Below are 27,761 nucleotides of genomic sequence, written 5' to 3'. Positions count from 1 at the left end.
CAAAATAGCCTAATAATAAAAATGCTGCATTTTATATTAGACTTAATTCATAATTTTTATAATTTCATGAAAAATTTCATTTGTATTTATATTTTTTTCGAAATATTTATTTTAATATTTTTCTACCTTGTTTTAATTTTGTTTGTAGTTATTGTGTTACATTGTATATTTCTTGTTATATGTGTAATGTGTTGGCAATGTTCTTTAACACACATCAATGCCAAAAAAGTACTTTTCATTTTACCAAAAAAGTCAGATTAAATTGAATGAGTTACAGAATAATTAATCATTACCATTGTGGTGTTATTTTTTTAAGCACTTCAATCAGTCATTATTGTTTAAATGTCCATTTCCCAGTACCCCCAATTATTACGTTTTTTTTCTTTTTTACACAATAATTTTGTATAGACAAATTATCAATATTTTAACACCAATTTCGTTTAATGGACATTACTTTAATTTTATTTTATTTATAGCTATTTACAATGTTGTCAAAGCAGATTTACATGAAAAAGAAAACACAAACGAGGAAAATCAAGTGTGAAGAGTACAAACAGACAAGAGCACTCTACATGAATGTTTTAAGCATTTTATAACGCTATGAAAAGTTAATTTATAAAAACACAATCAAATATTTAAGTCTGAACACACAGTGTGAATAATGTTGTGCTGTTCTTTAGAATACCATCGGATGGCATTTATTGTTAGACCTGATAGAAAGAATCAATAGCTAGTTAATCTCCATCAAGCGGTTGATCTCAGTGGGGACCACACACTGAAATAAATGAATTAGAGGTGAAAAACTCTTTTAAGGCCACGCAGAAGCTCTGCCAAGTCCCATCTCGGTCTCTATTTGACATGTGACCTCTTACTCAGAGAGCGAGTGGTTTTTCTGGCCGCGGGTTTTGTTTTGATCTCTTTCAGCTTGTGTGTACTGACAGGATCTCAGAGGATTATGAGCTGTGTGTACTGTAGCCCTGCATTACACTTCCTAACCTTTCTATCGCTTGATATCAAACAAATACAGGCCTGCTGTTTCCTAGAAAGAACTTCGGATCTGCTGGTCATCTTTGGTGCATTGCGTGTGTTTGTGTGAAGTATTGGAAACAAACGTTACCCTCCGTCGCTCTTTTGACTTGTAATCTTCTTGCGTGTTGGTCGAGGCTTTGAGTGTCCTGTCACAACGGATTTAGTTGATGGTAAACTGTGTTTGCACACAGACGGCCCAGCACCCTCACGGCCAAAAGCAGCAGATAAATCCTAATTGTTCCCACCCCTATTCTGCTCTGTCACGTGTGTCAGCGGTTCTCAGTAACTCTTTAATGTCTAAGATTCTGGGTACATATACAGAGATGTGTAACCTGACGCCGTTCAGTTCTGTGATGTTTGGATCATAATAGTTTTTATTTATCTGCCGTGATTCTTCTCTGTAATGACAAGTTTTCATCCTAATTGGTCAAACAATTTCATATATGTGACCCTGGACAACAAAACCAGTCTTATGGGTTACAATGTATTTTTGGCTTTTAATAAAATGTTCCCGTGCGTGCTACTTCAGACTGGTTGTGTGATCCAAGGTCACATATAAACAATTTAGTTTTCAAAGGTCAACTTAAAAAAATACCCTAAAAAATGTTTTTATTTAAAGGTTTTCACCACTGATAGATCAGATGTCAATATTTTGTGATTTAAAAACCCATGTGAAGTCTCTCTTAAAGCATATTTAAAGTATGATCAGGTAAGCGCCACTTTCAGAATTGCCACATCCAATGGTCCATGTTCCTAACAAACAGACAATACTTAACGTTCTATGAAAACCTTCCCTTCACGTTTTGTTGAGTAATATTGCTTCTGGTTTATATTATTTTTTATATCATTATGTTTATTATATACTGTACATGTTTATGACATTTTACGTTGTTTTTAATGTCAATGAATAATGTTTTCATGTTTTGGGAACTGAATTGTAGGAGGGACAAACACACAAGAGAAAAAACCTCTATTTTGCGAGATTGAAATCATATTCACATATTCATGTGCAGAATTGAAATGAAAAGAAAGTTTAAGTGAAGGCAAAATTGCTTTAAATAGAACAGTGTTAATGGTGTAACGTTAACCTAAATGGCAATTATTATAGATGTCAACAAATGTCTTTGTCTTTTTTAAGTTTTGTTAGTTTATAATTAAAATACATGGGAAGAAGTACTAAAGGGCCCAACAATCCTTAAAGCATTTTGACACCAAAGCATGGATTCAGAGGAAGACACTGAAAGAGCCCTTAGTAAATATTGCAAAATTTAACCTTTCAATGACTACAATATATACTTAAAGCAACAGAAAAAATAGCCACAATTTAAAAATTACTTCAAGTTTTTCTTGACCATTTATATTTATGTGTTTAGGTCAAATAATAATAATATTTCTTGCAAATTTCAGATAAAAAGATAGTTTCTAGAAAAACTGGAGAAACATGTGAATTTAACAGAACAGCTCTGTATTTTTCAGACCTTTTTATTCTGTATAGAAAACAAGTTCAGATTCACTTAAGCAATACATCAATCTATTTTCTACATATTTAGGAAACATTCAACAGTTATTTATGTGACTTTTTGTCACACCTGAGGTTTTATTTTGTTGAAATTCAACAGACACTGACTGGAACAACCACAATACATCGAGAAACTGATTAAATGAAAATTCTCTAAAATTATTCCATGGCTGTATATATTTTTTAAAACTTGATGAATTTTTATAAGATCAAAATGAAAACAATAGTGTTTTAACGTGTTTTGGCTTCTCTTCTGTAATGCAGCTGTGAGTAGACGGTCGTCCTTTTGATGAAGCAGATGCTTGAAGGGTTAAATACGTTGGTAATGTACACATCCAATCCTGCATTCCTGCCTGTTTTGTTGTTACTGTGGATTTCCTCTGATACTCCCAGTAATAATAAACTCTGCCAGGACACACAAGGGCTTTTAGTTTCAGGTCTGTCAAAGAAAAGAAAAGAAAAGCAAGTGTGTCTGTCCAACACATCCTCACTCCCGACTCGTCACATATTTACACTAAAGCATTTACCGTTTCATGACATCAGACGCTCAGAGAAGCCGATGTCTTGTTTTAAAAGTGTTCTTATGAAGATAAGACTTGTAGTAAGAAGTCGAGCGTGAAATCCCGGGGAGAGGAGCGGGTGAACGGTTTAAACTTGATATCCTGCAAATTCAATCCTAATCCCTGTCACGGCGTGTAATGACCCTCAGACGCTCATAGAAAAGCCCAGTTGTCATCGGGCTTTTTTCTTTTGCAGCGTACCGTGACCATTCTTCCTCGCTGTTTGTTTTCAGAGTTTAAGGTTGAGTTACACATTCTTTATAAAGTTTTCAGCTGAACCTAAAAGCTTCTGGGGCGCTAAAAGCCCTCAGGGTGTCGGAGGAAAGGAATATTTAAAGGAATATTTCAACCTTAAATAAAAAATCTTTCATTATTCATTGACACTCATGTCATTCTTAACCTGCATAACTTCAGTTTATCCATTAATCACAAAAGTAGACATTATAAAGAACTTTTACAATGTCAACGATGGTTACACCTTCATAATGACAAAATAAACGGCAGCATTAAGGCTGTGTTCACATTTGACTTTTGACAAGTCACATATTTCAAAACTACAAAACAAATTTCATTCTATAAATTCAATCAAAAGTTCTTGGAAGGGAAAATGTAACTTACATGTATACAAAACTAAACCTTCCTCGCATTCCTCTTTTTTTGTTATAGAAAAAGTTGAACTGTTTTCATTTTGAAAAGTCGCTCAAAAGAGCTGCAGAAAAAGGACTTAGGTTTTTTTAAAACATTGTTTACTCCATAGGATTATAATGGAAAACAGCTTCAAAAAGAAGTAAAATGTGAACATAGCCTTAGTCTTCACTTCTTAGCGTGTTTTCTTAAAATGTAGTGTCACATTGAATCACTTCAAAGTCAATAAAAAATATAATCAACATATAGTTTTAGTCGGTTTAGAGTCTATAATCTATAGATTATACTTTTTAAGCATCTCCATGTTCCTGGGGTTTTCCGAAGCCGTCACTATCCTCGCTGTGAAATGTTTTTGAACACTGCTCCTGTCACAGACTGTCTCCACAGGTCAGACCGCTGCCTGCCACCGGTCCGTCTGCAGGGAAAACTTGAGTTTTTGTTTGCTTGTGTTGACAGCTGCATAAAGTGTGTTTGTGCTGGAGGAGCTCAGGAGGCTCTTAACAACACCACTTGACCTACATTAACACACAGTTTGTAAACTACAGAAATGTCAGCTGTTTTGAAGAGATGGTGGAGTTTGGTGTCTAATGATGCACGCAGGGTGATGATGTCTTGATGTTTTATTTGATCAGTTTATATTTGTGACAGGCCTACTGACAACCACAACTCACAGAGATAAAACCAGATCTATACTAGTCTACCTGGAACTAGTTATGCTCACATGATTTTGCAGTTTTTCCAGGTTGGACGTATCAATAGCAGTGTGTTTTATAGTGAAATATATTTGAGTGAATCTCATTTACATTGAGCAAACATTTCTGACCCAATAGTCTTTGAAACTCTAATCTGTCTGGAACAAGAGCGCAGCTCCACCGTCGCAGCAGAAATCACTGAACTGTGTTTTTAAGGACATCTGGCGGCCTGTGTTTTGGTAAACGAGCGAGCACAATTTTCCAGCGCATCGTTCGGAGTGTTTGTGGATGTTTCTTGCTTGGATGGAGCCTGCGAGTAAAATTACCCGGCAGGCATGGCAGAGCAAACACGACGGAGAGGGTTGACGGCCGGGGAGGGCGAGAGCTTGACTCTACCGTGGGTGGCCGTCTTGCTTCTGTAAACATTACATAACCAAAATAAGTGAAGTAGGCAGGCTACTAAACAATTGTACACTGTGTGCCGACATTGTCAAGCGACAGAATACAACGGATTAGTTAGCAGTCATTTGACCCATTCCGAAGCAAACGAAAGGGGGGAAAAACTTGTCTCGCAGGCAGATGAGTTCCCCCTCTAGTCGGTTGTCTGACTCGGCCTAAAAAAGGACGGCATGCGCATTGATGCTGAAGAGGTCGGACATGTTTATCCAGAAAGAGCCGTGGGTCAGTCTGGCATGAGGAAGTCGAGTTATCTGCACGGCGAGGAGATCTCTGCACAACTGCGCCCGTGAAATAGCTTTGATTTCAGCACCTGTCACTCCACTTCTCTTCTTCATGTGAAAGCCCAGGGTTTGAAAAGAAATGTCAGAAAGACTCTGAACTGAGCTGATGGGATTATTGTGAACGGAGTGCTCATGAATTCACCTGTTTTTTTTCTTAATGCACAATCATTGCGGTCACAATAAATCCACAAAGAAAAAACTTCCTTGTTTCAAATCTCATGTTTGATAGGGCCTCGGCATTCACATGGTTTTACTTCTTTATTTTAAAGTATATAAATGGCTTCTGTAGAGTTGTCTCTGAGTATAAATCTAGAATGAGAGAAAGTATTTCTGCATTGAAATAGCGACACTTTGTGTTTACATTTTATTATTAAACGATTAGTTTGCCCAAAAATGAAACTTCTCTCACTTTCTTTGATTGGTTGAACACAGAGAAAGATATTTTGAAGAATGCATGTAACCGAACAGTTCTGGGACCCCGTTGACAACCATAATAGGAACATTCTTCAAACTATCTTCTTTTGTGTTAAACACAACAATTTTTTCCTACTGTGGTAGTCTATAAGAACTGTTTGGTTACAAGCATTCTCCCAATAACTTCTTTTGTGTTCATCCAAACAAAGACATTACACAGATACAGAACATGTGAACTGTTCCTTTAAAATCAGCTTGTGTGGGAATCTCTTCATGATGTTCTGTTCTCAGGTTTTCGCTTATGAGCTGTTCGTCCGTAAACGTTTGAATAAGAGAGACGTCATATGTGAGATGTGATTTGATTTTGGCTGGTAATCCTCTCTGCTAGACTGCCCGATGTACCATCAACATCTCTGTAATCTCAGCACAGCTGATCCCTCCGGTCAGGGTACACTGATAGCACACACACACACACAGTCTAAAGCTCGGATCCGACCAGCCACTGACACGCTCAGAGACTCTTGACCCGTCCAACAGTTTTGCCCCATGTAGGGGTAAATGATTTGTGTACATAACACACTTGAAAAGAATCTGTCATTTGTCAGAATGAGTGTGTGTGTACAGGTTTATCTATCGGATCGATAAACGTCTGATCCACATTCTGCGTTAATTGATTATAAAACAAGCTAAATAATGCTTATTTGTAAATCTAGGGTGTGGGGAGAAAATAAACAGTTTGTGCTGTATTAAAGTCATTACAGAAAGTCCTGATGTTCTGATAAATATACGGTCTTGAGCATGTTGTTTTTCTGTATATTCCCTGAAGAAAAGTTCCATATGTAGGAATTATTTATTCTTTTATGCATTTTTTACTTTGTCAACCTTATCACGTTTATTTCCTTTTCAGTTAGGTTTTCCTGTGATCAAGTTTTTTTTTTCTTTAAATGATCTGTTGTATTTCTTTACTAGTTAATAAATTAGCTTTGTTTATTTCATTATTATTAATTGTTTGCCTATTTGTTGTAAATTTTTGGCACAAAGCAGGTTTTATCTTTTTGTAGTTTGGATCCCTCCCATCCAAATAAAATCTAGAATTAGTCAAAATAATGTTTATTTAAAATATATAAATGTAAAAAACACCTACAGAAACGTTATGTACAAAAATGGTTGTGTTGTGCATGGTTAGCTCAGATATAAACAAACTCGATCATTGGTTAAAATAAACCTTGGATTTTCTATTGTTGTTTAAATATTATATAACATTTTTATATTTTCATCCATAAGTATTTCTCTTTCTTCTGTTCAAGGTTACATCAGTGGTGTTCATCGTCTCTGGAGGACTGCTAAATGTTAACCGGGCACAAGTAAGTGTTCTTCACGTCTCCAAACAGTCCTGATTCTTCTGCTTAATTCAATCGCACCCCACGTCAATCTCCTAAAACCAAACATTAACACCCAACTGTTAGTCAACAGCCAAGTACAGACTAACAGAGACCCGTCTCTAGCGATTGCCGTTTCTCGTCTGAATGATACGGGGTTAAACGTAATAATCTCCTTCTGTGGTGCGCACCCACGGCTGTTGTCCCAACATTACCACATAATCCATCCAGCGCTGCTCCGCCTGTACATTCCTCACATGTTCAAAGCTTCCCAACTACATCCCTGGAATTCAGATTATAGATGCTTTTAAATGAGTGTGAATGTAAATCTTGTTTGGATTGCGAGTTGACACATTGGCTGGTGGTTTGATGAAGCCACAGAACCTCAGACGGTCTCACGCTGAGAGCGGTTGAGATTAACGCCGGTGAATGGATGTAGGTCAGGATGTTCTCAGCTGAATTAACCCCTTCACTCCCTGTCCACCCAGGGTCACTTCATGTCAAATATTAGCTCGCTCGACAGTGAACAGTACAGTTTACACTATATTTTGCAGTATTTCAGAAGTAAACTATCTTAATATAACCAGCCTATTGATCTTTATGTATTAATTGCTTGACTGGATGTTTATGAACTAACAATTCCCTGTCGTTCAATCGATCCTCTCACGCAAAGCAGCATTCACGTTTGAGTTATTGCATCAGTGCTTATGCCACCTAATGGCACTCAATCTGGCTTTTGTGTGCCCACACCCATTTGAGCCCCGGAGCTGAACCCAAACACAAGCAAACAAACACGGGCTACACGCCAGAAACCAGCACGGCTGTTTGGACAGCGGCTTTACAGGATGGAAACACATCAAGCTGTATCTTAACCTTTAAGCATGAGACCGATGCTGAGGGGCCGTGCGATGGCAGGGGTCTGGATAACAGCCGTGTGTCTCATTAGAATTGATAAATGACACCTAATAAATAATGAAATGAACATATTTTAGATTAAGCTCTAAGGTTCCTAATATTCTTTCATGAGCTGTAAGGTTCTATAAAGATGTGTGGAGTGAATCTCGGTTCATTCTTGATTCTTAATGTTGTGTTCTCTACGGTATTTTTGACTTTATATAATCAATAAAAATCAGCGTGTCACCACCCGAGCAAACGGGTCACTGCGTCCTCTGAACGCTCACTAATGCTGTACAGTCTGGAGGGCAGATGACATTAGAAAGGTTGTGATCTTTTCATCACTCGACTATGTGGGAACCCTTCTTTTTACTCCATTTTTACATTTCACCTCATAATGATTGTGCTTGGGTGTTGTGCAAGGTTGCAATGATGTTCTAGGGTGTGTTGCTAGGGCAGATCGTTTCTAAACCGTGGCTTCCTTACGTCCCTTTTTTATTGTCAACTTTAAGCCTACAGAATGATTTGATATGACTGAAAGCAGAATTGTCGTGAAGGCCGTTTGTAGTTCACGCATTGACCTCTAGAGGGAGAATATCTGTGAAGAGCCCTACACCAATAGCAGTGTTGGGTGTAACTAGTCAATAAGTAATTATTTACTGTAATTTAATTACTTTCTCCTTGAATAAGTAAAGTAAGGGATTACTCTAATTTTTTCTGTAATTTAATTACAGTTACCTCTGAATTCTGATGGAATTTATCGAAATACTTTGTGTAATATATGCGTGTGCAAATGTAGAATTGACATCAAAATTCTAAGTCTAACTCTGAAATCCGTGCTTTAATGTATTATTCTCACATTTGTAATACTTTGGTCAGTTAATATTACTACTTTGTGTAGTTTTATATTGTTTATTTGAATGAATTAAATGAGCTTACTTTTTCAGAGGAACTTTCCCAACAATGACCAATTTCACAATAGTGTGACAACAAGAAACTGATCATTGAGTTTATCATTTATCATATGATGCTGTAGGTGGATTTGTGATTAAGAGTAGCATTAAAGCATGTTTATGATTGACATATTATTAAATTTATTTTTTGTGTATATTTGATCCACTGAGGCCAGCATAAAGTCTGTGTTTCCCCTGCTAACCTGAAACTCTGTGAGTAGTGATATGTGATTTTAAAAGCGCTATATAAATAAAGTTGAGTGAAGCTTTTCATACCTTTGCTCTCTCTCTCTCTCTCTCTCTCTCTCTCTCTCTCTCTCAGCAAAGCAGAGGCTTTTTCAGACATCTGAAACAAAGTAACCTGTGTTATATAACTTTAATAAATTTACATATTCACTGTGACCCCAACGTGACATTTTTGGTCCCACATGGAGGTAAAACTCAATGATTTATTAAACTGAATATTTAATGTCAATAGAGCAGAATCATTTCTCCTGAATATTTTAAACTCTTCAGTTGTAAGTGTCTGTTTGCCGTAGGTCTTTATTCTCTATTTTTCTCAGCGTGCATAAAGTGCAGTATTTATCATTTTTATACTGTAACTGTACTGATTGTTTACATAAAAGAAGTCTAAATAGAATTTCTAAAAATAATTATATTATTAAAATACATTTTTAAATTCATGGACAGGCAAAATAGTCTACATTCTTTGCTTAATAAGTAAAGAAGGTGTTGAATCTTCACAAAGGTAGACCAAACATTATATTATATATGCTGTTTATTTGATATGACCTGTGATTTTTGCAACCCTTTAAGAGATGTTAATGGTATGCCTGCAAAAATCGATATTCTAATAAATTCTTAAAAGAAAAGTTCACCTAAAATTCTTACATTTATTCACCATAATGTCTCTTTTTTTTCCTCATAAATACAAACACTTGAGTTTCATGTTCAAGTTTAAAACAATACGTCTTTCATTCTATGTTAATGATGTTTTTAATAATACTTTTCAAGTAAGTCATACAGGTTTTGAAGGACATGAGATGTAAATAAATGATGACAGAATGTCTATTACTTTAAATCTGCACATCTTTTTAACATCCTTATATATTACACATGCATGTTTTGTCCATCACACGACATTCTGATGATACTGCTCCAGAGTTTTGTTGTTCATGTTATTGTGGGATTTTTTTGAGGGGGTAAAACATGCTCTGTTGTGTTCAGACTGCGCCTGTCAAAGTGAATAGATGTCACCATGACTGACGGGGGGGGGGGGGGTGAGAGATTATGAGAGAGACCCCCATAAATCCAAACCCATCCCTGTATTTAATTTAGTAAAGAATCACCTAGCTATAATGAACTTTGCTTTTGCAATCAAATATTCTTAAAGGGTTCATCCGGTGTGAACATGTCATGTTTTTGGCCTATGAAAACCGACATGAATAATGAGACTAATTCAGTTTTCTTGGTATCTGCTGTACAGTGTATTGGGATGTAATGTCATCGCAGCAGGTTTTACACTCATTACAGAGGTCAGAGCCTTTTGTTCTCGACTTGTAGTTCAGGATAAACTTTTACGCTTTTCATCAGTGTGATTTGTCGTCACACATGTGCCGTGAACTCACTGCTAGCACAGCGCAGACGTTAGACTCGAAGAAAACTGCCAAGCTGCCACAAGCGTTTCTCCAGCATCACACCATTATTAGTGTTTGTTTAACCTATTTACCTCCATTATAGACGCTCACCCATCCACCCAATCGCTCTGCATCTATAAGGAGCAGACCGCCCTAATCGTTACCCTGATTACTTCACAAGTCATCAAGCGCGCCAGGACACTAAAGACATGTGAAGCCTACTGAGAGACCAGAGAGATGTATATTGTGTTTCTGTTTGAACAGCATGTCTGTGTTTTCAGTGATGTGCTTTTGTATAGGTTTAGAGCAAATATAGCAGTACAAAACTAAATTTTCAGTGTTGTTGAACTTTACACATTTAAGCAGAAATACTTAGGATTCTGAACTATTTATTTGTCGTTTGAATTATTGTATTGTTAACATTAAAGCACAAAGACCAGTAAAGAAAAGGAAAACAGACCAAGTACTGCGAGTTAAGCAAGTTTATATTCATCTTGTCATAATATAATTTGTTATGAAAAAATCAGGAGATTAATAGCATTGTGATGGCTGAACTCAAGCACTGATCACTGTCATTATATCTAAGCATTCTTAAAATTGAATTAGTGTTAAATAAAGCAGTTTAGCTACAGATTTGAAAGCTTAAATGATCGGCTGTTTTTTATGTTTTAAATAGATTTATTTATTTTACATTAGGTGTCTCAACAGATCTTGATTCAAATTGAAGATGCGTCAATCTATAAAAAGATTGTGTTTATATTCAAATTAAGCTGATGAAAATCTGAATTTGTCATTATAATTAATTGACCAGTCTGCTGCCTGTTAACTTGACAAGAACAAAACAGATTAAAGAGCAGAATTAAAAGAAGTGTAATATAATCTTTAATGACGCAAAAACCAAGAGTTTAAATACATGCTAGTGAAAATGAAGATGAAATAAAGATTCTTGTCTCCTACCTTCTGGTGTGTGTGTGTTGGTGGGCATCGGGTTAAATCTCGGGGTGTATTCAAGTGTTCTGTATAGGATTGTGGATTTTAAGTGTAAGGAACACGTTCCGTCACACCTCTCTCTCCTCTGGGACGACCTAAAAACAGAGCATAGTGTATCTTCAGTCTAATACACATTAATATTTGTGTCAAGGATTATATAATTAGCTGCTGCTAATGTGTTTTTATGTGTGTGTAGAAAAACATGGGTGTTGTTTAAATTTATATAACATTTTTGGACACATAAAACACATTTTTGTCACACGTTTGATCATTTTGGTCTTGTAATGTCTTATTATGTAAATTCAACCATTTGATGGATAGTGTGTTAAATGTTTGATTGTCTATTTCTGTTGTTTTTCTAATTTGGTTTGCAAAGTATTAATTTTGGTCAAGAGAGCTATTTTAATTGCACTTTGTAGTTTAATTGATGCAACATATTTAAAAAGTGTTAATGGATCAAATAGAAAGAAAATAATTAAATGACAATATTTAAGATCAGTGTATAGGGCAGTGACATCATCTGTCTGTGCTGTAGGTCAAATTAAGTGAAGAAAAAACAGTGAAAAAGTTGGTTCAGAGGTCAAGAGATTTTCTGAAGGAACATTAAGGACCCTTGACTCTTTTATTGGGCACACTGCGGTTAACCGAGCGTAGAATGTGTTGAAGTTAAATCAACAGAAACGTAATGCATGTTCACTGGAGACCGATGTTTAAATGTCTCTCCATGTCTTGAGTCTCTCTGATGTCCTGAATGAACGCCACACAAAATGGCGTCTGCAGTAATGATGGGAAACAGGGTCGTAAATGGCGTCCGTATATACGTTGATCTGGGTTGTTTGTGTATGTCACAGCGTAATACTGGAAGCCTATGAAATACTGTGAGTTTACAGACGTATATTTTTTATACATTCTCCACTACATTTTATTTATTTTTGAAATATATTTTAAATAGATGTATTATTTACTAACTGACTTTTTGGTATTATTGAAACATGAAAGCATTTTTATATTTTCATAAGAGAAGACGTGTAGCTAGAATCAGTATGACATCATGTTTCAGATTTTATCAGACCGCAGGACAATTTTAAGGCCTTAAACATAAGCCTTCACATAAAACGTCCCATGTTTCTGTCAACAGTGATTTAAGTTTATTATAATATTTATCAGATATTTTGTTTGTTTTTCTGATATTGCCAAAGCAAAAATGCACAGATCTGAAATCATATCAGTGAACTAAACATGATTCAGAAGTTTGTGATGAGCTGCAGTCTGTTCACAGATCCATCTGATGTGGATGTGTTATAGCAGACAAGTTTAGACAGTTCTTGTCTGATTTCTGAATATCATCTCTGCATTTGATCTCTGGCCTTCAATGGCTTCTGGGAATTTTTCAGATCTGACCTTCTAAGCATCATTCACCTGTGTAGCCCTCATCAAACATCATGACTTGTTTATTGCCCGGCAACAAGAATGGGATCCACCAACCTTTGCAATTCTTCTAGCAAGTATATTTCACATGCATCTTATTCATTGTATGCTGTTCTGTTCTGGACTTCTATTTATAGTCTGTGTCAAGAAAACAAGATTTTATTAAGACGGTGCTATTAAATAAAATCCTTTGATCTGATCTCTTACAATTATACCGCGGTAAACATCTGAATGTTTTTGTGTCTAAGGCTGTCTGAAGCATCAGCAGGTGTTTAAAAGTCTTCTCTGCAGTTCAGAGGAAAGCAGTTTTGTTGTCAAGTGACCTGAAAAATAAGCATTCAAGCTTTATTGTTGTGCTCTCATTAGTTCCTGTGGAGTGGAAATGAGTCTTGCATTTCCAAAGACCCCCAGAAAGACATCTCCTCTTTAGCAAAGACATTAAGGCATGCTTAACAAAAGAAGGAAGCAGGGTCACACCACTGACCACATCACAACTCTTGTTGCAGATGAGAAGAAATATATGTTGCTGTGGTAGAATATGTTATAAACCAGAGACACTTTGTGCAACGGCTCAGTCAGAATTCTTTCTTTCTTCAGTCTAATAATCTGGTCAAATGTTGTAGAAGTTAAGATGAGTCTTGTGTTAATAGTTACTACATTCCTAAATTGTGCAATATAACATTACAAACCTGTTGTGACGTGTTCTTGCCTAAGCCTAAATGAGCACATAACTGAGCACAAACGTGAGACTTTTACACAAAAGGTTGACGCTAATTTTGATAGTGTATTGGTGTATTTATGGATTTATATTTTTTGTCAACAAGGTTATAGTATGGGGTTGCCAGGTATAACATAATTATTATTATTTTTGTATATTTTAAGCGAATTGGTTTTTATTTGTATTATGGGTTTAAAGTCAAATGACCTGTTGTATTGGAAACAAACTCAGATTTCGTTGAAAGAATCTTTGTGTGTTGCTTTAAATGCAACATGTATTCTTTGTATGCTTTATTTGGCAAAATAATAAATGAATCATGAACAGAGAACCTATAAAATATTTAACCATGCTTTTTTTGTTTTTAACCATACAGCTTTCTTTATAACTTGAATGTAAATTCCCGTATTCCTATTATTCATATATTTTTAAAGCTCGTCGTTTAAAGGTTTTTGCACCGCCTCAAAAACTGGGTTAATATTGTTCACTTCTGCATTTCTATTAGAAAAAAATCTAAAAAAGAACAAGAATGACATGCAGTGTACTGTATCGGATGCCAAAATAAATTAAACCTCGTTAAACTTCATAATTTATTTCGATAATTTAATTGGTCGAAGAAAGACCGAATATTTATTTTTACATATAAATGCTATTTTTTGATCCATAAATCTAAATTTGAATACTAATAATCCACGTATTTTTTTTTTAGGAAGCAGGCCCCTTACTTTTTCAACTTTGGTTAGTCAGTCCCCTCCCTCTGTCCTAACCCATAATAAGATATTGGGTCCTGGTTCTTTCAAGGTGTCTTTTGTTCTTACGTCTGCTGGGTTCTTTGGGTTTTTGCTTCCATCAGGGAAACGTGCACGTGAAGTTTAAAGAGCATCTGGACAGTAAGTGTATAGCCTACATTATTATTTCGATAGGTCACAGTGCTGTGCATTGATTTAACTGAATGTTGGTGTGCTCGGTTAGATGTTGGTTATCTCAGTTACATCCAGTTTAGTCTTACTGCCCCAATTTATCTCATTATGTTTACATATGAATATGAATGATTTCAAATTATTCATCATATCCGTAGGGCTATAAACATATATATACATTTTAGGGGAGCGCGCAGGACTATTTCGTCCATAAATCCAGTGCTTTCGATAAAAAAGGTCGAGATTTTGAACCGTTTGTTTATTCTTTGCATAATATGTTGCACGGCGAAATTATTCTATCAGAAGGCTTTACGTGAAAGATTTTTTCAGCTTGTGTAAATATTTAATTCGTCTAGAAAGACATCATAGCTGTAAACTGAACGCGTCACACACACACCCCAAAAATAGATTGTGTGAATGTGTTTACAAAGAACGCTTTTTGTTTTTCATACAGAAATATGTCAGTACTTTATTTCTTTGTTCTGAACAAAAGTTCAGGCAGGATATACAAGAAAAAACAACAAACAACAATTTACTATGGCAACTAATAATCCCAAACATAAACACACGTTGTTTGGGAATGGGGGGTGCTTTTAAGTTAAATTTGTTGTATTAACTTTTACGAGCAATGAAAACCAAACCAATATTCAGTCTTGAAATTAAAAGCATAACAATGATGCAAACTGTCTTTGGTGAGGAAATCTTTCCACAGGTAAAATGCTTTAATAAAATACTGTCATCTGTGTAAAATATATACTGACCCGAAGTGTCCAAAATCCTGTTATCACAGAACATCATTTTAGGTGACATATTTACACAAAAAACTAACACAAGATTGATTTAAGACTAGTGCTTTATAATGTTTTGCTATAGTGGTTCTTTAAATGACATTTCTGAAAGCAAATGCCCAAACTCATAGAACATTGCATATCGGTTTATATTTTACCGTATTTCTACAACTTATATCATTACAAATAATATTTAGTCATTGTCAGAACGCACACCTGAGTCAGTCCGGACGCTCTCCCTGTCAAACCCTGATTTCATATATTAAGGCGCATTCAAAATTTGGGGAAATATATATTAAATTAAACAGAGGAATTAGTTAGGCTATATACTAAACGAAAATATGTGCAATCTATCTAATAACAACAGTATCCCACAGCTTTAAGGGATAAAACATAGTCAACTTTTTTAATAAATACAAAACCGTCAATACCAAATAAATTGTGAACTATAAATAATACTTTTACAAAAGAAAACCAAACACGCACAGTTATTGCCTTTGGCATATAATCATACTAACGTTAAAAATAATTTCAGATCTTAAATAGACAAAAAAAATCCAGACAGACAAATAGTCCTCACAAAAGGGAGAGGTTGCGTAGCGAGGTCTATAATGTTGGTTTGTGTATTTCCTTTAGAGATTACGCGCAACGCTCAGCTGAGGAAAGAATTTGGCGCAACCCGTTTATGTTGAGACAAAAGTCCACTCGAAAGCGGCGATGTGAAAGACGGTAAACTAGTTCTGAGTGAATCTGACAGCAAATGGGAAGGAGAGCTGGAGATCCCGTATCCCGTTGAGCTTGGCAACGACTGTGGCTGCTGCGCTCCCGGTACGAAATATCCATTGTGCCCTGATAATAATCCAGCAGCGGCGGATGGCGGGGACACGCCGTATCCGTTTGACAGGTTGATACTGCCGGTAGAAGATCCCAGAATAGGGCGAGGCATATCCCCGTTACCGAGCGGCTCAACGCCGTGAAGTAAAGATCCGTACGCGTGTCCTTGGTTAAGGAACCCGTGCGTGGATCCGTTATAGTGCGTATGATGCAAGGGTAAGAACGGAGATAGCTGCCAGTATAACGGGTTACTCGGGCGTTCTCCCAGGCCGAGTCCGAGGGGCGCAAAACGCAGTCCCCTCTTCATCACCAACTTGCCTCTCGAGGTCGCCGAGCGCCGCCGCAGTTTGCCCGTCGTCCCCCCGATGAAAACATCATCACTTGAGGGATCCAGCATCCAGTAGTTTCCTTTCCCCGGGTCATCGTAGTGTCGTGGCACTTTGACGAAACACTTATTGAGGCTCAGATTGTGCCGAATGGAGTTCTGCCAGCCCTGCTTGTGTTCTCGGTAATACGGGAAATTTTTCATGATGAACTCGTAGATGCCGTTTAACGTGAGTCTCTTCTCCGGACATTGTCTGATGGCCATCATGATGAGCGCATTGTAGCTGAACGGCGGCTTGTCAAATTTCCCGTTTTTTCCCTTTTTAGAGGGCTGCTCCGGGTTGTCCGCATCTCTCTGATCCTTTTCCAGAAGTACCGAATCTATATCAGCTGTTTCCGGTGGCTTGTCTAAATCCTGTACCGGAGCCGGGCTGCTGCGCCTCTCCGCGTCCGCGCTATCAAACTTGGATGGGAGCAGCAGACTCTTGATGCTGAACGATGTCGACTTCTGCACCATGGTCGGCTCGCTGTGATCTCCCATGCCGGGCAATAACAAACAAAAATGACCCGTTTTCTTACTTTAAAACAGATGAGGTCAGACGCGCAACGATGGAGACGTTGCATGCATGGTAGGGCGGAGAACGCGACGCGCAGAGGTGGATTTGAGAAATCAGGGATTAAGTGGGACTCAGTTTTACCAACTACCTCATCGCAGGGAGGGGAGGAGGAGCTTTTCATTTGCTGGAAACTGTACAGTCTCCAACGAGCGCACTGTTTTGCGTGTGTTAAATGCCTTAAAGCGCCATTCGCTCTTTAATAACGTACAGTACCTACTGGAGCGTCTCATATGCGTCACAGATCGCGTACACTATAGGTAAGGGCGAGGAGATGTACACAAACAATCTGAGAAACACCGAAACAATCATATGGATATTAAAATATGTGTGGTTCAGACCCGAGACCAGCTATGGGCGATCATAGGAATTGTTGTCAATATTTGGGTCGTTTTTGCAAAAGGCCACAACGCGTAAAACTACACTGTTAAAACTAACAAAGTGATGTTTTTATATTTTTGCTTCTGTCTCAGGATTATTTATTCAGAAACTGTGCACTGCCTGAGTTAAGGGCGCCTCTAGTGTCAGCAGGGGTCTTTCATAACTGATCTCTGCTCAAAACTCTGTTGTAATTTGATAATGTGTTATTTATCATTATTTAGTGTGACATAACTATTTTTTATATCCTATCAGTAATAAATTAGAGCTGTGAACGACACTCATATTCTTATTGTATAGCCCACTATGAGGTCAGTTTTGATACGCAAAATGTTGACATAAGTTAAATAATGTCTTTTTCTGATATTTACAAAACAGTTTCAGAGTTCTGCAACGCAAATGCATTCAGTTGTGACATTTGATGTATTTATTTTAGTTCAAATTAAAAAAACTCTCGAGGATTTGTAAATTTGATAAATATTAGGCCAATTATAGACACCTTGTTCTTAATGTTTTCAATTGCTTTGACTAGTATTTTTTGCAATTCATTTTGATTCTGCTGTCATAAAGTGCTGTTTTTACATTTGCTTTTTGCAGTAAACAGGTTTCTTCACGTACGCTCTTACAGCCATTTTTATGTTGAGATTAAATATGACAGTAAACTCTCAGACTGTAAAGGGTTAGACCGTTTTGTTTTATAATTCAATATAATTGAATTATGGTTATTATTTTGTTTATAATGGTGCTTAATTGTTTTGAAATAAATGAGCGATGATTTGTATGGAGCGCGTATGCGCCTGTTTCATAAAAACATCTGATTTCATAACGGATAGGTTAAAACAGTGATAAACATAAATTAAAACTAAAGTTCAATAAAATATACAACAGATATCTTTTTGTACTTGAGAAACACAATTAACAAACACATAGTTCGCAACTGTTATAGAAAATTTACCACAAATATACATTTGATTTAGTTTTTATATTAAATCGTGTGCTCGGTCAAATACGATATCAATAATATTAATAATAATAATGGTTTTAACGAATCTATATTTATTTATAGTTATAGAGACATTTCAAAACAGATTCATTTAGTCAGTATTAGAGACAAATTATCATTAAGCTTGTATTGACGAAATGAGATCAGCTTTCTAAATGATCTAACTTTTTTGCTTTGTTTTAAGTCAGAGGGAAAGTATGAACCGTCGTCAATAACTTCAGTTTAACACATTTTACCGATTGTGCATAAAATCTAAAATAACTTTATGTTTATTGATTTTATTTTATAACTTGTGCAGTATTTCATGTGGTGGGTGGTTGCTTGATTCAGTAATGCGCGATACAAATAAACTGATGAAGAATGTTGTTATTGATCTAAAGAATAAGGCGTGATTAACTTTAATTTGTCACAGAAACATTTTGCATTTTTGTAACATGCTCTTTTGAAGCAATGATATCAATTATATGCTTTTTAATAACCATCTACAAGTTATATGTCTTTATTTTGCGAAATTTGCAATTTGTAACGATTGCAAATGTACAATCAAGTGCTGTTTGCCAAATCATTTAATGTGAAACCAGCCACCCATCAAACACACACAAGCACATGAGAAGCACACACACTGGGTTCAATAAAAGTTCAAACAATATTACAGTGAGGCTATAGAAGATCTTCAGGGTATAAACCCCCTCCGTAGACCTGTCCTGGATTTTAGATGCTCTTTTTCTTTGCTACCAGCATGCACAGGAGCATTTTAAAATCAATACTATCATTTATTGTTATCTTTTATATGTGTTTCCCTTTTCTGATATCTTGCTCATTTGTCATCTTGTTTGTTTTCTCTTCAGGGAGTGTTCACAGTTGAGAACCTATTAAAGTAACTTCTGCTGTAACCGTGTTTCACTGTGTGCTGGCTGGAGTCTCCATCACTTCTAACATCTCTTTGATTTCATATGTAAATGTTTCTGTGAGTGAGTCATAGCCTGACAATTAAAGAACAGTGTTATATAGACACTTCAATGGGTTTGGCCTCATTGCATGTTTTTGCAGGATCAGCTTAGGGGTCAAGACTTTGCTTTTAATAAATGTGTCTGCCAAAATGCTTCAATGTGAATGAAGTGTGCTCACTTCAAAGGTAAGCATAGTTTATTTCAAATAATTAAGCTAAAATAAATGGAAGTTGGGGAATGTCTTCATTTAGCCGTGTGTGTGATTATGCGTGCATGTGTGTGTTTATATACCAGAACTGTTATCACTCTGATCTGGGGGATTAAAGGTCTCTCTGTTGGGCATTACTGGCTCAGAACAAATCAACAAATGGTGTGTGTGTGTGTGCTCCTCAATCGCTTACCTGTAAATCTGCAGCTGTGATATCTGAAAATTCAACGAGAAAGACATAATGTTGTTGAATACCTATATTGCTGTTTAATGCAGAAACAGAGAAAATGTGCTTCGGCGAAGAACCTTTTTATCAAGATCCAATCTTTGCTGTATATGATTCTTAAAGGGATAATTCACCCCATTAAGAAAATTCCGCCATGAATTACTCACCCTCAGGTTGATCCACACCTGCACATTTTTTTGACACAAAGAATTATATTTGGAAAAATTTTAGCAGCTGAGATTTGGGGCACTATGATTACTAGAGCAGAAATAATTATTGTATCATTTGTTTTGTTCTGTTTAACACAAAATAAAATATCTTGAATATTTTTTAATTTAGGAAAACAAACAGTTCTGGGGCACCTGTGACTATTTGAATGGTCAAATGTTCTTAAGTGGCCAACATTCTTCCAAATATCTTTCCTTGTAACACAACGACAGATTTTTCATTTTGGGGTGAACTATCCCTTTACGTTACTACAGGCTCAAGAATTTAAAAGTTATGGATTTGTTATTAATATGTATACTCTAAACAGAAATACACTATGGGATGAGAAAACATGCTGTAAAGCTGCAGGGAATTTCCTTTGAGCTCTTTGGTTTTCATAGTTTTTGGCAAATACAAAGTTTCTCTTTTGTTTACCCCAAATAATTCCTTCTCAGCATTTTCCTCCTTGATTATGAGATATATATGTATATAAATATATATAAATACTTCTTTTGTAATGGTTGCAACAAAAGCACTGATCTTTGATTTTCGTGATTTTTACGGAATGAAAAGTGTAATCTCTTTCTAGCATGTTAAAACATGTTAGAAACATCATGTGGTGGGTGTAAAATCTCTGTCAGATCCAAATGTCATTGGTTTATTGAAAGGATTTGTCTGTCACATTTGATCTATTTACCTTGTATGCAAAGAAAAATACATCTTTAATAAAATGTAAATGTGAACCTTTAATCTCTGACTCTTTAGTCCAATCATAAATATACTAAATTACAGGACAACACCATGGCTGTTAAAACAAAGATGGAAATATTTAAATCTCATCAGGATGTGAGAGAAGAGATTGTGTGATGTGTGCGTCGGCACATTTCTGTGGCTCATTGTGGTTTTGCTGTAATCTTGTCCGTTTTTAATCATTCAAAAAAGATGTAATTATTAAGGGTTTGGCCTTTGTGACTCGTTAAAAATCTATTTGCAAGTACTCACACTTTTTTTCATCGATGTTTAATCGCAATTTCATGATACGACCTCACTCTTGTAAAATCTCGCGAGAATAAATGTGCGCGTAGTCGAGTTGTCCACAAGATGGCGCTCAATCTCCGGGGCATCTAATAAGTATCGTATCGTATCATATAAATCTAAGGATGAGTTTTATAATTTTCGACATGTGTACATTAAAGGTGTTGTTGATTTTGTATCTTTAATGGTCTATGAAATCTATTAACATTAGCATTTGCTTAAAAATAGAAACCAAGCCACACCCATCGCTACGGAAACACTAGTCATCGATTGGCCCTTTTTTAGGAGTGTTGAGAAAAGCAACATATGACACATGACCGCAGTGCTCCGCGATTAGTTCAGTGACTTTCTAGCAACAGATCCGACATTCAGGTTTATTTATGTCTGTCGGTGGTTTAAACTTCTGCTGGACTTCTCACTTGGTCCTCACTCTTGTAGTATTGTTTGCAATGTCTTCAGACGCCGGTGAAAAGTACGTTTCTGTAGATTTTGAGATATTCGGCAATGTTCAGGGTGGGTATTTAAAGAGGTTTTGAAGCGCTTTGCAGACATTTCACGCCTCACCTGCAGAAATAGCGGCCCGCTCATGATTCTTCTTTCTCATTTTAAACTTTATTTGCATCGATTTTAGTAAGGTAATGCATCAGTCGTTATTCAAAAATACAAATAGGCATGTGCAGTAATAATATGTTATAATACATGCAAAGTTGCATTTAATTGAACAATGCCAATTTCTTTCTTTCCTTTGTTTCAGGTGTTTGTTTCAGAATGGTAAGAAACATCTGCATAATGCACATTAAATATTGTGGTTTAGTTTTTTTTACTTTAGAGGACAGAAGAAAAACCATTATGGTATATGAACCTAGCAGTCTGGTATTCTTGGAGGCACCTTGGACTGGTGATGCATGAATATACCATCATGAGTATTTCCATCTGACATCATCACTGTGTGGTCACACAAATACTGCTTTTTATTTTACGTACTTACTTTTGACATAACACTACGTTAGAGCTGTAGAAAGGTTCCAATCTAAAAACGTGCAGTACCTTAAATCAAAGATGAAATCATCTTCAAATAAAAATTCTCTTACTTGCTTTTCCAGTGATGTTGATATTTAGTATTTTAAGTGATTTAAGTTTCTCTCTGTTTTCCCTGCAGTATACAGAGGCTGAAGGCAAGATGTTAGGAGTGAATGGCTGGGTGAAGAACACTAGAGAGGGCACTGTGGTTGGACAGGTTCAGGGACCCCCTGAAAAAGTCAAAGATATGTACGTCTGCATCTTTTTTTCATAGTTTGTTCGAGAGTGCTTGTTTGTTAATAAAACGTCTGAAGTAATGCACCACGAAATTGAATTTTGTGCAAATCTTTTGATTGCCAAACCTTCTAATCAATAACACTAACTTGCTCAGTGCTTTTTTTATCCAGCAGATGGCGCCAGTGCTTCAGTCTTATCCCATGGAACAGTCTAGAATGGGCTGGTTTGAGGGGGGGACTCACATTTCTCACCAAAAGCAAAGCCCACGTTCACCCGCGCTGCGATAAATCTACACACAGGAATAGAATGTGCACAAGCAATGCTGATTAACTGCTCAAAAGCTTTTTGTGTGTTAAACTCTTTTGTTGTGTTGCCTGGGGCTGAGCTGTTGTGCACTATAGCTCATGGCTGCGGTTTCGTGTGCGGAGAGAATGCAGTGTGTGTGGCCGTTTGAGGGCGTTCACAAGTCTGCTGGGCTGGTCAAACAGTGATGATGTCATGATGTCAATCAGGGTGGGGTGCTATACAGGGCCAATGCGTTCATGACATCACAGTCTCAAATATGAGCCAGACGCCCATTTGAGGGAGTGTGTCCAGCCTGCCTGTCGCCTCTCCAAAAGCTCTTACACATTACTAGAGTAAATGGATGAACTAAAATATAATCGTACGCACGTTTTGAACTCATTTTGTGTAGATTTACAATACATTTTTACACTAATGCATTTAAACCTAATGCTAAATAATGATAATTTTTTTTGGAGACAATAACTTGTGGCCCCTCCCAAAAATTTAAAATCCAATCTAATGAGGGCATTGGATGACAATGTAGCAAATTGAAATGATTGAAATGTCATATAGTATGAATCACTATGTAGCCAGTATTCTATACTCAACATTTAATTCTTGAGCTTTTTTACGCAAAATTAAAAAGCAAATGTTTTTGGCAAAGACGTTCACATACAAAGGTCATGTGATAATAATGAACTGTGGCATAGTGCAGTTTCTAATTGTTAATATGGAGAAATGCCTTCTGTTTCAATTACACTGTAAGAACAGTGTGGAATAATTCATTTGTAATTTCACATTGAATCTATTTAAATCTTGACTAGCTGCTATTGACTGTCATTTATTTAAAAAGTTGAAATTACTTACATTTTTTGAGTAGTTAAAATATTGAATGCATTGCATTTTGAAACAAGTGTTTGAAACCAGCACAGTTACTTCCTCCGTCTGTGACAACTAGCCCCGCCGTTCAGTTTGATCATGTGAAGTTTAACATGTGTGCACTGCAGAGCTGGTGGCAGATGCCCTTTAAGACATTTTTAGCTTATATTCTCCAGTGAGACTCGTGTCCTATTTACTTAAAACCTAGAAACTATCCTTGTGCATAAAGAAGTGTGCGTGTGTAGTCATGTAGTGTATATGATGGATACACAGAGCTGCACTATTGTGTGTTGTTGAACATCTCTGGTGAAGAACTCCTCTCCCACATTCCAGCTGGTGAGCACAAGATGAGAATGAGCACAAATGTATTTGCTCATTAAATATTGAAACAGACATCAAGCTCCGCCCTCCTCAGAGTCTTTCCTCATTCCTTCTTTCCCATCTTTCATACTGCTCCTTTCTCTTGAATCATCTGTTTGTTTTATAATCTTTTCTGTTTGCTTTCCGTCTGTCATTTGCTCTCTTTTCGATCTGCTTGTCAGTATATTTGTATGTGTTAGTGATGTTAGACATCCTCTGCGCCTCCTCACTGCTCCACCCATCCTTGACTTACGGATGGATGTCCTTGAGGATTCGACATGTTTCCAGAGAGCATCAGCACCTCCACTGATCTTCAACATCAGTTCCACTTTATGTTTACGTTTGTAACAATAAATGTAATAAAACTCGACCATTTACAAATACAGCTCCTGAAGGTCTGACAGACCTGTGAGTATTAAATTAACATCATGTTCCTGGTGCTGATCCGGGGCGGTCGAGCGTGTCTAGTGGTTTGTTATGGAAATTCCACAGTTTGCGAATGTTATCTGACTTCCTCACCAGCAGTTAAAGGGAGAAACTCCTTTCCTTTATAACACAATGAAAACTATAAGGACTTAAGTGTGTTTATATCAAACAGCAGCAGAGAGAGACAGAAAGTGTGTGTGTGGTTTAATGACAATAGCAGAAGGTGCTGACCTGTGTTCAAAAGCATTCTGGATCACTTCTGCTTTTCATTTTTACAATGATTTAAATTTATAAAATGGACATTGTTTGATTTCAATTGTGGACATAATGGAAAAGATGAGAGATGTTTCTCTTTCACAGATCAGACTTGATGGAGTTCTCAGTTGTGTTTGTTTTAGGTATCAATTTGACTCTTAAAATTGCTCATGAGAAATTAAAAGAGAAATAAATCAGAGTGTAATTGTTGGAAAGATGATGGAGGATTAAATAAATGAAGATTATAGAGGTCAAATGTTTGACTTGATCTTGAGATCTTCAATAACATTGACTTTTGATGGCAGACTTGACAAATCTGAGCTCAGTTTGACACATAGTTGGCGACTCTTCTCAAACTCTCATGATAGAGACATCTGTGAGATTTTTTTTATCAGGAGAAATATCTGAGACGCACATGAGCCTTAATCAAAAGTTTCCATTTGCCCTCCATTTAATCTCATTGGTGCCTCCGAGAAATGTTTGAGATATTAGATCTGTGATTTTTCCTTGTTGTAGGAGGTCAAGACCTCTAAAGTGGAACCGGTTCAGCGTGTCCTGTGTTCATTGAAAAAGTGTTTTCCTGTGGCAGTGTTGGATTTCCGTAAACCGCACCCATGAAATGAGTGAAATTACTGATGCAACGCTCATGTTATAAATCCAAAACAAACCTCTTGATTTCCAGCATTGAGCGTCTGACAACCCCAGATCACTGGAAGTCGTCTGTGATGTGTCATTCCAACAGTTTGACACACAATCTGAAGCGGTTGTTTTATCACAGGACTGTTGAGATTGTGTCTGTTGTCTTTGTCAAACTCCGCCTCTTCCTGGCAGCTCCATTATGGAGTAAATATTGGGCAGTCATGCAGATGGTCTGACTCCACTCTCTTATCCAATATGAGATCAGTGCTGCGGCCCACAGGGACGAATAATGCATTTAGAGTTCTCACAGGAATACTGCATGAGAGATGCTGTCTGTCCGAGTTCACTCAGAGAGAGAGAGAGAGAGACATGCCCTTGCTTTTGAGAGAGAGGAAGAAAATGGAGGACTGTTAATCATCCACCACTTAGATGAAGTTTTCCTAGATTTTGCCAGTATCGTACCCGGCGGATTGTTGTGCACGGCGCAGCTTAAGTGTTTTTGCTAGTTTCTGGCCGACGCAGTTCTCATTTTCCCGTCCTGCGCCGCATTGTTTAAATAGCAAATGCATTAACGCTCATTTGTGCGGAAAATGCACAACGTTTAGAATGATAAAAAGTTGAGTAAATAATGAAAAGGTGTAATTTTTGTGTGTACTATTATTTTAAGACCTAAAAGTGACCCAATAAATGTTTTTGTGTAGCAGTGAATGGTTTGCAAACAGTCCTGCTTTGACGTGTAATGTTTCGTCTCTGTTTCTCATCTACAGGAAGTACTGGCTTAGTAAAGTGGGCAGTCCGAGTTCTCGAATCCACCGTGCGCAGTTCTCCAACGAGCGGGACATCTCCAAACTGGAGATTCATGGCTTTGGCACTCGGTACTGAAACCCACCCAGTTCATTCAGACTGTTTGAGTCTGGACAGACAAACAACAAAGACGTTTAACAGATCACTTTAAATTAATCTAAACTGTAATTTTTCCTTTTTATTTATTAACATATTTTTCAATGGACTGAATGTTTACTAAATTATGTGTTGCCAATATCTTTCTTATTGAAGCCATCAAAATATAAAGAAATATAATAAAAAGATTGTGATTTATACATCCATTAATGTGTCTACACCAAAACAACTCTTTAATAAACTCAAGCCATGCACAAAAGCATTGAAACGACTGTTTTATTGCTAAACGCACACATTGAGACGCTGTTCTGATACACCAGTGATCTTTAGATATCATGTGATGCTGTAACATTATCCCCTTCAGAAGATGTTCATGTAACATATAATCGACCAATCCCAGGCCTCCGCTGCACTCATCAATCATGGCTCTGTTTCCATGGTGAACCCGCCCGCCTTCACAGAGGTTTCTTAAGGTGGCGTCTGTATCATCTCTCAGTTTTGTCCTGTGTCTGTCACAAATGTATTTTCATTTTATCGTCATCATCCTAAAAGAATTTGGTCACAACTTCATTTAAATTTTCTCTCAGACTGCCCCAGAGACACAAATACAGTCTCATCTGGGTCTCCTTTTTTCCCAGCATGCTTCACTCCAGTAAATCAGCATGTGCTCCGGTTTGTGAGGCAGGAATCCTCTTAACTGACAGTCGCGAAATTATGAAAGAGGCTTAGTGTATATGTGTGTGTAGTTGTTTATGTCCGTGTGTGTGTGAATAGATGTTCCAGGCTGACCCAGGATCATTGTTTTCTGATCAAATGCTGACCAGAGTGATTAAAGTTGATCTGGATTCAGAAATGGCAATATCAGCGCTGTAAAGAGTCCAGATCCGGGCCTCTGATGGAATGTTCCGGACTCTTTGTTTGGGATCTCTCTGTGAATTGTGTCATAGCTGCTGCTCTTGCACCAACAAGAACATTTGAAGAGCTCTTTTCCAAAACACTATAAATCCATTTTACTAGTTTTCATGAAAATGACTTTTTTTTTTACCTAGACCCATACATTTAGTTAATATTCAATTTATCCTGTAAAAATGGTCTGTTGGCTCAGTCTGAACATGTTAAACAATGATTGTCAAATGAAACAACAATATTGTTGATTATAAATTCAAATATATTTTTTTAAAACGCTACAAATCCATCTTTTTTTTTAAATGTTGGTTTTTCTATTTTTAAAAACAAACAAACAAGAGAACATGAAACATATGACATCAGGACTCATACTATAAATTAATATAAATCAAATAAATGCAAGTGCATGAAATAAATAACAGCCAAATCAAATAAATTGTAACAAACTAAATACTAAAATAAAAGAAATCTTTTCAATTTCATGTTTCAATATTTCCCACCACATACAACAAATAATTTAGAAATAACACATACAAATACAACTAACGAGTGAATTCTGATTGGTCGAGAGGACATATGGCATTTAGGCTAAAAACAGGGTCTGGGAAAGAAACTGCATCTTGCAGAACATTTTAAACAAGGAAATATAGCGATTTGGCATGAAACATTGATGGAGCAGTGAATAGGTTTAGTACACAGCAAAATGGCATGACAAACTCATTTGCCTAAATTTGGCGTTTAAGGCGTTTTGGGAAAGAGCTCTTCATTTGTT

At 36.7% G+C, this 27,761-nt stretch overlaps 2 protein-coding genes and 1 long non-coding RNA gene across 5 annotated transcripts in view; 2 read left to right on the top strand and 1 right to left on the bottom strand.

Moving 5' to 3' along the window:
* The window catches only part of LOC130409993 (uncharacterized), a 35,288-nt gene extending 15,860 nt beyond the window's left edge, over positions 1–19,428 (top strand). Inside the window, exons 2-3 of the long non-coding RNA XR_008904964.1 lie at positions 6,907–6,963; positions 19,305–19,428. This is a non-coding gene — a long non-coding RNA (uncharacterized LOC130409993). The remainder of the gene's footprint in view (positions 1–6,906; positions 6,964–19,304) is intronic.
* On the bottom strand, positions 15,110–17,106 carry foxg1b (forkhead box G1b). Its single transcript, XM_056734284.1, has one exon. The coding sequence runs from the start codon at positions 17,000–17,002 to the stop codon at positions 15,956–15,958; it is 1,047 nt and encodes a 348-aa protein (XP_056590262.1). The 5' UTR covers positions 17,003–17,106; the 3' UTR covers positions 15,110–15,955.
* Positions 19,429–21,429: 2,001 nt separating the features above from the next.
* On the top strand, positions 21,430–26,289 carry acyp2 (acylphosphatase 2, muscle type). 3 transcript variants are annotated; one of them, XM_056734286.1, is made up of 4 exons: positions 21,430–21,595; positions 21,837–21,853; positions 22,242–22,351; positions 22,510–23,357. In XM_056734286.1, exons 1-4 carry the CDS (start codon positions 21,463–21,465, stop codon positions 22,667–22,669), a joined length of 420 nt encoding a protein of 139 aa, XP_056590264.1. In that variant the 5' UTR covers positions 21,430–21,462; the 3' UTR covers positions 22,670–23,357. The 3 variants fall into 3 exon arrangements, with proteins under 3 accessions (XP_056590264.1, XP_056590266.1, XP_056590265.1); XM_056734288.1 differs by lacking the exon at positions 22,510–23,357 and adding an exon at positions 25,951–26,289 and having other exon boundaries at positions 21,439–21,595; XM_056734287.1 differs by having other exon boundaries at positions 21,439–21,595; positions 22,513–23,357.
* The last annotated feature ends 1,472 nt before the right edge of the window (positions 26,290–27,761 follow it).

This window comes from Triplophysa dalaica, chromosome 21, assembly GCF_015846415.1.
Source record: "Triplophysa dalaica isolate WHDGS20190420 chromosome 21, ASM1584641v1, whole genome shotgun sequence".
Taxonomy (NCBI): domain Eukaryota; kingdom Metazoa; phylum Chordata; class Actinopteri; order Cypriniformes; family Nemacheilidae; genus Triplophysa; species Triplophysa dalaica.
This window is presented reverse-complemented; position numbering and strand designations above follow the sequence as displayed.

What these genes read in the sequence shown, in the direction of transcription:
- foxg1b (XM_056734284.1), bottom strand. Translation starts at nt 17,002, where the DNA reads ATGGGAGATCACAGCGAGCCGACCATGGTGCAGAAGTCGACATCGTTC.
- acyp2 (XM_056734286.1), top strand. Translation starts at nt 21,463, where the DNA reads ATGTCTGTCGGTGGTTTAAACTTCTGCTGGACTTCTCACTTGGTCCTC. An exon ending in CCTGAAAAAGTCAAAGATAT is followed by an intron (nt 22,352 to 22,509) that starts GTACGTCTGCAT and finishes TTTTTTATCCAG; the next exon opens with CAGATGGCGCCAGTGCTTCA.